Raw genomic sequence first — 13898 nt, 5'->3', positions numbered from 1 at the left:
TACATACATATATATATATATATATATATATATAATATACCTCATATTTTCTTTATCTACTCACCCATCAATAGACACTTGAGCTGTTTCCATGTCATAGCTATTGTAAATAATATTGCATTGAAAAGGTTAACTTCTAAATGGGAGAAAATATTTGCAAATCATATATCTAATTGAAAAATAGGTAAAGGATCTAAATAGGCATTTTTCCAAAGAAGACATAGAGATGGCCAAGAACAGGTGCTCAATATCACTAATATCAGGGTAGTGCAAATTAAAACCACACTGAGACATTATCTCACACCTGTCACGATGCCTATCATCAAAAAGACAAGAAATAACAAGTTTTGATGAGGATGTGGATAAAAGGGAACTCTCATGCACTGTTGGTGGGAATTTAAATTGGAAAAACAGCATGGAAGTTTTCAAATAAACTAAAAATAGAAGTACCATATGATCCAGTAATGTCATTTCTAGGTATTTATCTGAAGGAAAAAAAAATAACTAGAAAATACATGTTCATTGCAGCATTGTTTACAATAGTCAATGTTCTCTTCTATTTCATCTATTGTTATTCAAATGACTCTATATTAGCATTTGGTCCTATCACTTCATGGCAAATAGATGAGGAAACAATGAAAACAGTGACGGACTTTATTTTCTTGGGCTCCAAAATCACTACAAATGGTGACTGCAGCCATGAAATTAAAACATGCTTGCTCCTTGGAAGAAAAGCTATGACAAACCTAGACAGCGTGAAAAGAAGAGACATCACTTTTCTGACAAATGTCCGTCTTGTCAAGGCTATGGTTTTTCCAGTAGTCATGTACTAGAACTGGACAATAAAAAAGGCTGAGTGCTGAAGAATTGATGCTTTTGAACCGTGGTGTTGGAGAAGACTCTTGAGAGTCCCTTGGACTGCAAGGAGATCCAACCAGTCCATCCTAAAAGAAATCAGCCCTGAATATTCATTGGAAGGACTGATGCTGAAGCTGAAACTCCAACACTTTGGCCACCTGATGCGAAGAGCTGACTCGTTTGAAAAGACCCTGATGCTGGGAAAGATTGAAGGTAGGAAGAGAAGGGTACAACAGAGGACGAGATGGTTGGATGGCATCACTGACTCAATGGACATGAGTTTGAGCAAGCTCCGGGAGATGGTGAAGGACAGAGAAGCCTGGCGTGCTGCAGTCCATGGGGTCACAAAGAGCTGGACACAACTAAGCGACTGAACAACAAGTACATTAGGAATGCAAAACCTCAGAAAAGTGACAAACAGGAAGAAGAAAAGAAGGAAGGATGCATGGAAAGAAGGGAGGGAGAGAACACAGGCTCTATTTTCAGTAGTGTCAAGGCAATTATTACTTCAGTGAAGCTCTTCTAATTATTGAAGGATTTAAGTTTGAGCAATTCTCATCATCATGAAAAAGAAGTTCTCATTCTCAAAAGACAACAAGTACATCCTCCCTTACTCCAGAATTTTAACACAGGGCTAGCAATTAGAATCTGATTCAGTGAATTTACTGCCTTCTTCCTGGTTTCCAGGAGTTGGATTACTGACTCCCAGACCCTTGCCACTGACTCTCCCAGGAAGAACAACATCAGGACAGACATAAAAGAGTGTGCTGCCAGCTTCTTTCTAATAAACCTCTGTGAGGAACCACTTATGAAATAATTAAATGGTATTTCCCAGTTTGTGATGATGACCACAGGATTTAAAGAGTATTTGATGGGAAAAAAAAGAGGCAAAGAATTTTGATATATAACTAAGTTCCAGGGGTTAGAACTCCTGTTTTTAAGTGTTAGATACCATTGTGAATAAACCTTTTAAGCATCAAAATTTTAAAAGTACAATTCAGAGGGCCAAGAAAAGCCAATAATTTGGAAAAAGTGTAATTTAGGAAGACTTATTCTACCAGGTATTGAAACACAGTTTGAGAGCTATACCACTTTAGAGTGTATGGTAGTGGTTCAGGTATAAACAATGGAACAGATCAGAGAAACCAGGAAGAGAAGTAAATACATATGGAAATTTGATATACATCAGGTATAGCACTACAAGTTCCAGTGGAATTTGTAACTGGAATTTGTAATAATATAAATATTATAAAATATTTATATTTTAGTAAGGAAATAAAAAGAAATAAGTATCATTAATATATAATTTGATAGTAGTACATATGTATAATTTACTTGTGAATAGATCTGAGGCAGTGTGGAGGCTCAGAACATTTTTACTTCTATAGGACTGCAGTATCAAAAAATACTGGAAACCATTTATCGGTAAATGTGCTCTGGCAACTGGTTATCCATATAGAAAACAAAGTTTCATTCTTGTCTCCCTACATTAAAAAAAAAAAAAACTTTATGGAAATTAAGGACTTGAATATAAAAATAAACTTTTAAGATTTTAGATGATTTTCAGTAAATTATCTATACAATTTCAGGGCTAAGAAACATAAAGGGAGAATACTGACGCACGTGATCATATAAAAATTAGAAAAAAGATATTATAAACAAAGTAAAAAGTCAAGACATAGATGGTATATAGCTAATAAAGAATTAGGAGAGTACAGAGGTAAGTTGTATCAATCAGTAACAAAAAAGACAATGCTGTTGAAAAATGGCCAATAACTATGGATAGCTAAATCACAGAACAGGAAGTACAAGCGGCCAATAAATATAGCAATATTTGTTCTCACCATAATCTAGGACGCACAAATTAAAACAAAATTAGATATCAATTTTAGGACCATCAAATTAGAAGAATTTAAAAGGTTGAAAGTACAGGTAAGGGTACATAACATCATAACAACAAGAGCTCTCAAACATTGGTAGAAGCAAAGTCTCTGGAGGGTAATTTGGTGATTAGGTAACAGTAAATTTAAAGGTACACAATATCTCAGTGAACCAGAAATTGATTAGCTTTCTAGATATACAGCCTAGAGAACTTCTCAATCGATACACACAAGTCACAGGTACAAGGATGTTTGGTGCTGCTGACCCTGCTCTGATGCTGCTTTACGCTCTGTCCCTAGACTCGAACCCTCCCCCTGCATCCTGGTTCCGAGTCTTCTCTGAAGTTCTCTTCTCCTCATCACTCTGTTTCTTACTGAGCATCTATCTTGTTGCTGGTTGGAACCCCCAAATCTCTCTTCTGAACAAACTCAAGTTTCTCAGTGGCTAGGTGTCTCATCATTTTTACACTGGTCCATCGTAAATCACTTTTCCATTATAACAGTTAAGACCAGTAAAATAAATTCAGTCATGGAATGGAAGACTGCTTAAAGGGCTAGCACCCTTCCTCAAAATGAAAAATACTACATGAAACCATATCCCCTTTGCCTCCTCCAAACACTCTTTCTTGTGTTCTAGTAATGACTACATTGGACCTTATATTCAAGAATGCATGCAAGTACATTGTGTGCTAAGTCAAGTCCAACTCTTTGCAGCCCCATAGACTATAGCCTGCCAGGCTCCTCTGTCCATGTGACCTTTCAGGCAAGAATACCAGTGTGATATCTCATTGTAGTTTTGATTTGCATTTCTCTAATAATGAGTTGAGGTTTGACAGAAAACAGCAAAATTCTGTAAAGCAATTACCCTTCAATAAAAAAATAAATAAAAAAAAAAAAAAAAAAAAAAGAATACCAGAGTGGGTTGCCATTTCCTTCTCCAGGGGATCTTCCTGACTCATGGATCAAACCACTGTCTCCTATGTTTCCTGCATTGGCAGGCAGATTCTGACTTTAAAATAATCATCACAAATATTTAGTGAGCACTTCTTAAACAAGTACTTTGGTGCTGAAACACTAAAATGAAATTCCTGTTGGTAAACAATTCAAACTTGGATTAGGAGAAATCGTTGAATGGGATACAAGTAAATAGTTATAAAACAAGGAAGGAAGTACAAAGAAGAACGTAAATACAAGAAACTGTGGGAGGAGAAAGAGAAGTGAATTTTCAGTCCCTAATGTGGGCTGGGATGAGGGGGAACTGCTGGGTCTCATTACTCGCACTTGGGTCAGTTCAGTCTCCCATTGGAAGGGCAGGAATGCAGAAGTAAGTAGTGCAAGGTCCAATTCAGGCTGACTCAAGGATGCTCAGCCTTCCCAGACATGAAAAGCACTACATTAAACTGTCCCCACCCCTACCTCTGCAGTGACTAAGGAGACGAGACGATTTCACAAAAAATATGATGCTTGAACTTAATGTGAAGGAAATGCAACAATTCACAGGGAGTTGAAGAACAGCGCAGGCAAAAGTAAAAAGTGTGCAAAGACAGGTGAGTGTTGGTGACTGGAGGGTAGGGTTCCCCCAGGACTGGTGGGAGAAGGGCTTAGAAAAAGAGAGGGCAATTACTCAGTGAGGAAAGGGCTGGGGTGCTGCACTTAGAAATGTGGGCTCTACTCCATGGATGGTCCACAGTTTGTCAGAAAGATCACTGGTTCCACTGCATACAGAACAGAGTTCAACCTCCAGAACCCAGCTGGCCCAAGGTAACTTTCCAGCTTCATTTCTTGTTGTTCCCACTAAACAACTGACTTTCCAGAAAAATCATCACTGCAATGCATAATGTTTTTCACTGTAAATACTTTTCTCCTTTTCCATTAATAACGTTTGTATTCATTCTTTGAAAGCCTCCTCTCGGAAGTTTTTGCCAGCTCCCTCAGATAGAATTAATTCATTACTTTGTTTTATCTGCATAATAATGTTTGGCACCACTCTTAAATCACTCACTCTTCTGTTTGACAATTATTTATTAGGGATTAGACTGTACATGTTCACAGGCTGTAGAGATAGAACTAAGCAGGGGGCTTAACACAGTGAGCAGTCAAAAAATGGTCTCATACACTCCTTCTCAGAAGGTAACAGATACCATTTATGGTATATGAACTGTGGCCGGTGGCTTATTTGATATGTATTCAATAAATTATGAATTTTTAAAGCTCATTGTAGAAAAATTAGAACTACTACATCAAATTCAGGATTTTAGAGATATTACTGCTTAGGAAATGACTAAAATGAAAATATTAATCAGAGTAAAGGGTTCAGGAGTGAAGCCCCTCTCTGAGATTCCCATTAATGAACCCTGCTTAATACACTGCATAGCATTTATCATCACCTGATATACATACATATATGTATGTATGTATATGTGTTTCTCTCCTCTGCCTAGAGTATAAGCTCCATGAAGGCTGAGATTTGGTCCATTTTGCTCACTGTAGAGCTCCCAGAACTTAAACTAGTACCTGGTAAGTATAAGGGCTCAATATTCAGTTATTTAAAGAGAATGAGGAAGGGTCATCGAGAGGGAGTGTTTGATGGAGGCAGGAAGAGATGGAGATTAATGTACTTATCCAATTCACAGAATCAGTATTTGAGCTGGAAGAGACTTCACTGCTCTCATTTTGTAGACAGAGACTGGTGCCCAGAAAGGGCTGGTGATGTACTCAAGGCCACATGATGGGGGGGAGCAGAGCCTACACTTCAACCCGTGTCACTTAACGAGAGGCTGGTGAACTCCCATGCTGTGCTCAGTCACATCCAGATGTTTGTGACCCCATGCACTGTAGCCTGCCAGGCTCCTCTGTCCATGGAATTTTCCAGGCAAGCATACTGGGGCAGGTTGCCATTTCCTACTCCAGGGGATCTTCTTGACCCAGGGATCTAACCTGTGTCTCTTGCATCTCCTGCACTGGCAGGTGGAGTCTTTACCACTGTGCCATCTGGAAAGTCCAGCCTTCCCATAATATCTACTTAAAAGCAATATAGACAAATTGAAGTTTACTACATATCTATAACAAACTTCAACCTGCTGGAAATCCACAGTGTTAATAAAATGGTATCGACTGCTTCATCCAGACACCAATAATCAAGATAGAAATAAGAAAACTAAGATTCTCTGACCCACAGTTTTATAATACAAATATCAGACAGAATTTAGTTAATATAAATATCAGACAGTTATTGATGAAAACATCATCATTACCTCCAAGAACCATGCCAGCCTGACAGCACTTTCTAAGGCGACATGCTGGGCAGTTTTTTCTGCGGATTTTATCAACAATGCAATCGTTTCTTCCAGCACATAAGTAGTTATGCTGTCCTAAAAAACAAACAAAAAATAGGGAACAATTACTTAAAATATCTAAAGACGGCTGAAAAGCTTATGCAGTGACAACTAAAAAGAGGAGAGGTGCACATTAGCAAGAGCATGACTGTCTCAGCCTGCCTCTTGCTTGGCCTAGCTGAATGCTTGTAATGCTCTAACCTTGTTCAATAAACCTGCGTCTTCAGGAGCCTAAATGAGGGGAACACATCTTAGAAACTAATTCCAGAACTCCTTTAAACATCTTTTGTAAAATATTCCTGTGCATCTTATTAATGGTGTCAGCATCAGAATGTCTTTAGATCACCGTTATTTCAAGATTAGGTACATGTTGCTGATAAGCATTAGTGTGTTAAGATAGTAAAGTTCTAGTAAAACCTTTTCTTTTTAACATATAAACCTTCAAGAGAACAGATATAGACAAAGAAGTCTCTGTGATAGACTTTTTAATAAAACCTATGTGCTTAATTCTTTTGGAGAATCTTGGAGAAAATTCACTCTTAAAGAATCTCATGAACTTGAATAGCATGTAAAAACTATTGTATTGGCTTTGCTGTCTGGTTTATCTTGGCTAAAATTAGAAAACAGGATGGAGAGAAATAATGATAAGGGGAGAACAGTTTAAAACAATGAGAAAAACTCAATGAAGGACAGGAGAGAAGAATTACAGAAGAAATAAAGATAAAACATGGCCCTGTGCTCATTTTGATGGGTTTTTGTATAAGTGGTTACTTATACCCTTCAAAAAGTCTGGGAAAAAAGTTTAATATTCAACAATGATGATTATTTAAATCAAAATATGTTATATTTAATAAGGTATGGAGCAATCTAATTTATTTAAGTTAAATAAAAATGAAAAAATTGTCAGCTTAGACATATAAATATTAATTAACTAGAAAACTGACTGTTTTGGCACTTCTTATTTTCCACTGAATTCCTATGAAATAGACTGTGAGACTTATAACATCATCAGATTGCTTAAAAATAATTTTAAAAGTTGAAATTTTCAATTTTAAAATACCATGGAATTTCCCTATACTATTTTATACTGTTGTTTACTTCCTAAGTTATATCTGACTCTTTTGTGACCCCAAGGACTGCTGCCCAGCAGGCTCCTCTGCCCATGGGATTCTCCAGGCAAGAATACTGGAGGGGGTTGCCATTCCCTTTTCCAGGGGATCTTCCTGACCCAGGGAGTGAACCCACTTCTCCTGCTTGGCAGGTAGATTCTTTACCACTGAAGCACCTGAGAAGCCCAGTATTTTGTATTCAGTCCAGTTCAGTTCAGTCGCTCCGTCGTGTCCGACTCTTTGAGACCCCATAGTTGACATTAAAATCACATCCATTCTTTTAACCAAAGTTTGTAGTAAAGGAACACAGAGGTCCCTTAAATGTGTGTTTAACTGAGCAAGAAAAGGCTATGCTACAACGACAAATGGCACAAAGGCCACATCTTACGAGAAAGCTAATAACAAAATGATTCTTGACCTGGGACATTTTAGAAAATCAGATAGTCTTTGCTCCAAATGGATTCCTCCACAAACTTCTATTCATGCATTCTCACATACTGGACTTCCCTGGTGGCTCAGATGATAAAGAATCCCCCTGCAATGCAGGAGACCCGGGTTCGATCCCTGGGTCAGGAAGATCCCCTGGAGAAGGGAATGGCTACCCACTCCAGTATTCTGGCCTAGAGAATTGCATGGACAGAGGAGGCTGGTGGGTTACAGTGCATGGGGTTGCAAAAGCCAGACATCACTTAGTGACTAAACCACCACCATCACTCACACACTAGTGCTCATTCTCTTGCCCCTCTCCAAAGAGCAGTTATGAAGCTCCAGAACTATGCCCACTAGACGAGTGGAATGCACTGCATGCTCCTTTCTAAGTGGACTCTGATTTAATTTACATATATATATATATATATATTTTTTTTTTCCAGGCTGTGAATGACTGTGAGAGTAAAAGTGTCTGTGCTGTGCTGTGCTTAGTCGCTCAGTTGCGTTCAACTCTTTGCGACCCCATGGAATATAGCCCGCCAGGCTCCTCTGTCCATGAGGATTATCCAGGCAAGAATACTGGAGGGGGTTGCCATATCCTCCCCGAGAGGATCTTCCTGACCCAGAGACTGAATCTAGGTCTCCCACATCGCAGGCTGATTCTTTACTGTTTGAGCCACCAGAGAAGCCCAAAAGTGCATGTAAGTTTATCTATTTATCTATGATAACTTATCTTGACTCTGCACTGATTTCTCATGAGAGAACAGAAAGCAAGATTTTTCCATCCTCTCTAGAGAACACACTTAAATGGTGCTCAGAGATGTAACTGTTGTTTAAGGGCAGGCTGTTCTTCTCTATACTCCTCTGTTAAAAACATCCAGGAAAAAAGCCTGAACCATCTGCAGCTGGAATGCTTCTAAGCTATCTTCTGTTTTTAAATGATTTACAATAGCACCTCCTTCTTCAGTGTCTCAGAGAAGTCCCCATTAGAGGGTGCTCACTGCATGTTGCTAAAACCATTCCTTTCTACCTGCTTTCAAACCTTCCCCATCAGTTCCTCCTAAAATCTTCAGTTGCTCCCCTTTCAAGGATGTCTTCCTTCCTCCTCAAGCTTTTCCATTTCAAAAATTCCAGAATCAAGAAAAAAAAAAAAAAAAAAAAGGAACTGTGTGTCTCACTCTTAATTCTCCTTGACTTCATCCCTTTCTTTATCCTCTTAAGTTGGTGAAAAAGTCATCTGCACTTGCAGCCTTTAATCAGTTTCCTTTACTCTTCAGTTCAGTTCAGTTCAGTCGCTCAGTCGTGTCTGACTCTTGGCGACCCCATGGACTGCAGCACACCAGGCCTCCCTGTCCATCACCAACTCCCGGAGTTTGCTCAATTTCATGTCCATCGAGTCAGTGATGCCATCCAACCATCTCAACCTTTACTCCTCAGCTTATTGGAACTGGGCTTATATGTCCACTCTGCTTATAAAGACATCAACGATGTCTTCATTCTTAAATGCAGTGACTCTTTCTTGACTTTCTGTACAATCTGCCATGGGTAATTCTCTCTCCACCAGCCCCCCTGACCCTGCTTTTTTTATTTGAAGCACATCTCTTCTGAATTTTCATTTTCTTTCCAACAGTTCCTTTTAAGTTCCCACTGTCCATACTTTTGGAGAAGGCAATGGCACCCCACTCCAGTACTCTTGCCTAAAAAATCCCATGGATGGAGGAGCCTGATAGGCTACAGTCCATGGGGTCGTGAAGAGTCGGACACGACTGAGCGACTTCACTTTCAGTTTTCACTTTCGTGCATTGGAGAAGGAAATGGCAACCCACTCCAGTATTCTTGCTTAGAGAATCCCAGGGATGGGGGAGCCTGGTGGGCTGCCATCTATGGGGTTGCACACAGTCGGACACGACTGAAGCAACTTAATAGCAGCAGCAGCAGTCCATACTTTTGCCTTTGTCTTACATGTTGTATGCTGTGTGCTCAGTCGTGGCCGACTCTGCGATCCCATGGACTGTAGCCCACTTGGCTCCCCTGTTCACGGAATTCTCCAGGCAAGAATACTGGAGTGGGTTGCCATTTCCTTCCCCACTTTATATGTTGTATTCCACTGTAAACACCATGTGGATAATCTCATCATCTGTGCATGGCTCCAAAATCTCATCCTAAGCTCTGACCTTCCAACTACCTCCTAGAATTCAGTAGTTATCTGGTCAAATTGTTTCATAAACTGTGTCATTCGAGAATTTTTTTTAACAGATTGAGGAAATTGGAAAAAAGGAAATTATCTACAATCTCATTACCATGCTACTACTTTCATTTTCGAGTTTCCTTCCAACCTATCTATACCGATCTAGAAGGTATCTATTTGTTAAGTGAATATACACACACTTTTAGAAAATTCTCATTAATTCAACAAGTATTGATTGAGTGTTTATTATGTCCCAATACTGCTTTTTTGAGCAATCCCTTTTCCCCACTTAACTGAAATGCATCTTAATTATTGATACTGTAGTGCAGAAGAGCATTTACTGAAATCAGATTGCTTGTTCATAGCTCATATCTGAAGATTACAGTCTCTAAGGTGATAATAACAGCAACAATAACTAAGTACTTACTATGTGCTGACCACTGTTACAAGCTATTGCATGTATTAGCTCATTTAACCATCATAGCGATCTTGGAGGTATTATCGATCCCATTTTATAGAGTTAACTGAGGCACAGGGAAGTTAAGTAACATGTTTAATGTCACACAGGCAGAAATTTTAGCTTAATTCATCCAAAAGGCTGTATAGGAAATTAAGGGTATGAACTTTGGAGCAATACTGCATCAGTTCACATTTCAGCCTCACCACCTGCTAGCTGGTGACCTATGGCATGTAAAAGGAGAACACTGTTAGTATTTTGGGTCACATTTAAGAACCAAACAAGCTCACATAAGAGCTTGGAATAGTTTATCATATAGCAAGTACTTAGGGAATGTCTACTACAGCTATGATTTACTGACACATCCCTAAATCCCAAATACAGACAGATCTGTTTTAGAGGTGACCAAAGAAATGTAAAACTGGCCAATTTATTCACTTTTAAAGTCAACAGAAAGACACTCTCAAATATGCATAAAATCAGGAAATAAGGCCCCGATACACCACTCTTCCAAAAGGGATTCCAAAATGCCTAATTTAACTAACAGCAGGTAAGTTACAACAGAGGATGCATGAGGGAGGAGGTCTGGTGTGAAGGACAGAAAGTACTAAACACATTGAAAGATATATTTAAGTAAAATATATAAATTATGGTTACCAAATGGAATGCAATTCTTATAACTCTTGGGGGAAAAGCAGCTGAGCATTTTAAAATTTGATGTTTGATGGGAAGGAGAATCTCTGGTAATTAAGACTACTGGCATGAAGTCACTACTGTGAGGAATTGGCATGCCTCATATCATTACAGATTTCCATAAAGAATGGAATGGCTTAAAGATATCTGGAAGCTCAGTGCATTCTAAGCTATGGTCATCTTCAACACTAATACTGGGCTGTCAAAACTGCAAAGCAGATATAGCATCATGCAAGTTAAATACAGGACATATATAATTAGAGGTTAATCTTCTCTAAGAGATCTTTTGACCTAAGAAATGTTGCAGCCAGTCAATTCCAACTAGAGGTGACTATGATAATTTGCCATGGGGCCCAGACCTGACTCTGTATCACAACCCTTGCCCAGGACTCAGAGCCACCAAAAAAAGGCAAGAATGCAGAAAGGACAACTCCATTATATGTATTAATCCATCAATACCGGGCTGTATATGTAGATGAGGAAAATTCACACCTAAAAGCACTAGCTCTGTTACAACATTATCTGGGAAGTCTGCAAAAGATTAAATTGTGATGGTAGCAAATTCAGCATGATGTCTGCTGCCACCACTTTTCTTCAGACAAATTTATATCCTCGATTCAAAAGCACATTCATGTCCAGATCCAGCTGCTGATTTCTCATAAATCATAGACTGATGGTTCAAATTGCATACTGCTAATTTATACACATTGTTATTATATAACAAGTCTATAAAAAGTCTCTTTATTAAATCACCCTGCATTCTACCTTCTAACTCCCTTCTGTCTACCCACTCTTTCATAACCAGGAATTACAAGACATTCAGGAGTATTTATAAGCTATCAATTCAGTTCAGTCACTCAGTTATGTCCGACTATTTGAGAACCCATGGACTGCAGCACGCCAGGCCTCCTTGTCCATTATTGACACCTGGAGCTTGCTCAAGCTCATGTCCATTGAGTTGGTGATGCCATCCAACCAATTCATCCTCTGTCGTCCCATTCTCCTCCTGCCTTCAATCTTTTCCAGCATCAGGGTCTTTTAATGAGTCAGCTCTTCACATCAGGTGGCCAGGTATTGGAGTTTGAGCTTCAACATCAGTCCTTCCAATGAACATTCAGGGCTGATTGCCTTTAAAATGGACTGGTTGGATCTCCTTGCTGTCCAAGGGACTCTCAAGAGTCTTCTCCAACACCACAGTTCAAAAGCATCAACTCTTTGGTGCTCAGCTTTCTTCACAGTCCAACTCTCACATCTATACATGACCACTGGAAAAACCATAGCCTTGACTAGATGGACCTTTGTTGGCAAAGTAAGGTCTCTGCTTTTTAATATGCTATCTAGGTTGGTCATAACTTTTCTTCCAAGGAGTAAGTGTCTTTGAATTTCATGGCTACAGCCATCATCTGCAGTGATTTTGGAGCCCCCAAAAATAAAGTCTGTCACTGTTTCCACTGTTTCCCCATCTATTTGCCATGAAAAGACCAGATGCCATGATCTTAATTTTCTGAATATTGAGCTTTAAGTTGGCTTTTTCACTCTCCTCTTTCACGTTCATCAAGAGGCTCTTTAGTTCTTCTTTGTTTTCTGCCATAAGGGTGTTGTCATCTGCATATCTGAGGTTATTGATATTTCTCCCAGCAATCTTGATTCCAGCTTGTGCTTCATCCGGACTTGTGTTTCTTGTGCTATACTCTGCATATAAGTTAAATAAGCAGGGTGACAATATACAGCCTTGACATACTCCTTTTCCTACTTGGAATCAGTCTGTTGTTCCATGTCCAGTTCTAACTGTTGCTTCTTGACCTGCATACAGGTTTCTCAAGAGGCAGGTCAGGTGGTCTGATATTCCCATCTCTTGAAGAATTTTCCAGTTTATTGTGATCCACATAGTCAAAGCCTTTGGCATAGTCAATAAAGCAGAAATAGATATTTTTTCTGGAACTCTCTTGCTTTTTCTATGATACAGTGGAGGCTGACAATTTAATCTCTAGTTCCTATGCCTTTTCTAAAACCAGCTTGAACATATGGCAGTTCATGGTTCATGTATTGTTGAATCCTGGCTTGGAGAATTTGAGTATTACTTTACTAGTGTGGGAGATGAGTGCAATTGTGCAGTAGTTTGAGCATTCTTTGGCATTGCCTCTCTTTGGGATTAGAATGAAAACTGACCTTTTCCAGTCCTGTGGCCACTGCTGAGTTTTCCAAATTTGCTGGCATATTGAGTGCAGCACTTTCACAGCATCATCTTTCAGGATTTGAAATAGCTCTACTGGAATTCCATCACCTCCACTAGTTTTGTTCATAGTGATGCTTCCTAAGACCCACTTGACTTCACATTCCAGGATGTCTGGCTCTAGGTGAGTGATCACACCATTGTGATTATCTGGGTCATAAAGGTCTTTATTGTACAGTTCTTCTGTGTATTCTTGCCACCTCTTCTTAATATCTTCTTCTTCTGTTAGGTCCATACCATTTCTGTCCTTTCTTGTGCCCATCTTTGCATGAAATGTAAAGATGGTATCTCTAATTTTCCTGAAGAGATCTCTAGCCTTTCCCATTCTATTGTTTTCCTCTATTTCTTTTCATTGATTGCTGAGGAAGGCTTTCTTATCTTTCCTTGCTATCCTTTGGAACTCTGCATTCAAATGGGTCTATCTTTCCTTTTAGCCTTTGCTTTTCGCTTCTCTTCTTTTGGCAGCTATTTGTAAGGCCTCCTCAGACAGCTATTTTGCTTTTGCGTTTCTTTTCCATGGGGATGGTCTTGCTCCCTGTCTCCTGTACAATGTCATGAACCTCCATCCATAGTTCATCAGGCACTCTATCTATCAGATCTAGTTCCTTAAATCTATTTCTCACTTCCACTGTATAATCATAAGGAATTTGATTGAGGTCATACCTGAATGGTCTAGTGGTTTTCCCCACTTTCATCAATTTATAAGCTATCAGTTC

The 13898-nt window shown here is 39.1% G+C and overlaps 1 protein-coding gene across 1 annotated transcript in view; it reads right to left on the bottom strand.

The window, feature by feature from the left end:
• Window positions 1-13898, bottom strand: part of PGR (progesterone receptor) — a 113443-nt gene that overhangs the window by 49302 nt on the left and 50243 nt on the right. The window contains exon 3 of the mRNA XM_052652959.1: window positions 5993-6109. Coding sequence (XP_052508919.1) covers window positions 5993-6109 — 117 coding nt within the window. The remainder of the gene's footprint in view (window positions 1-5992; window positions 6110-13898) is intronic.

The sequence above is a fragment of the Budorcas taxicolor genome, chromosome 15 (assembly GCF_023091745.1).
Source record: "Budorcas taxicolor isolate Tak-1 chromosome 15, Takin1.1, whole genome shotgun sequence".
In the NCBI taxonomy this organism is placed as follows: Eukaryota; Metazoa; Chordata; class Mammalia; order Artiodactyla; family Bovidae; genus Budorcas; species Budorcas taxicolor.
This window is presented reverse-complemented; position numbering and strand designations above follow the sequence as displayed.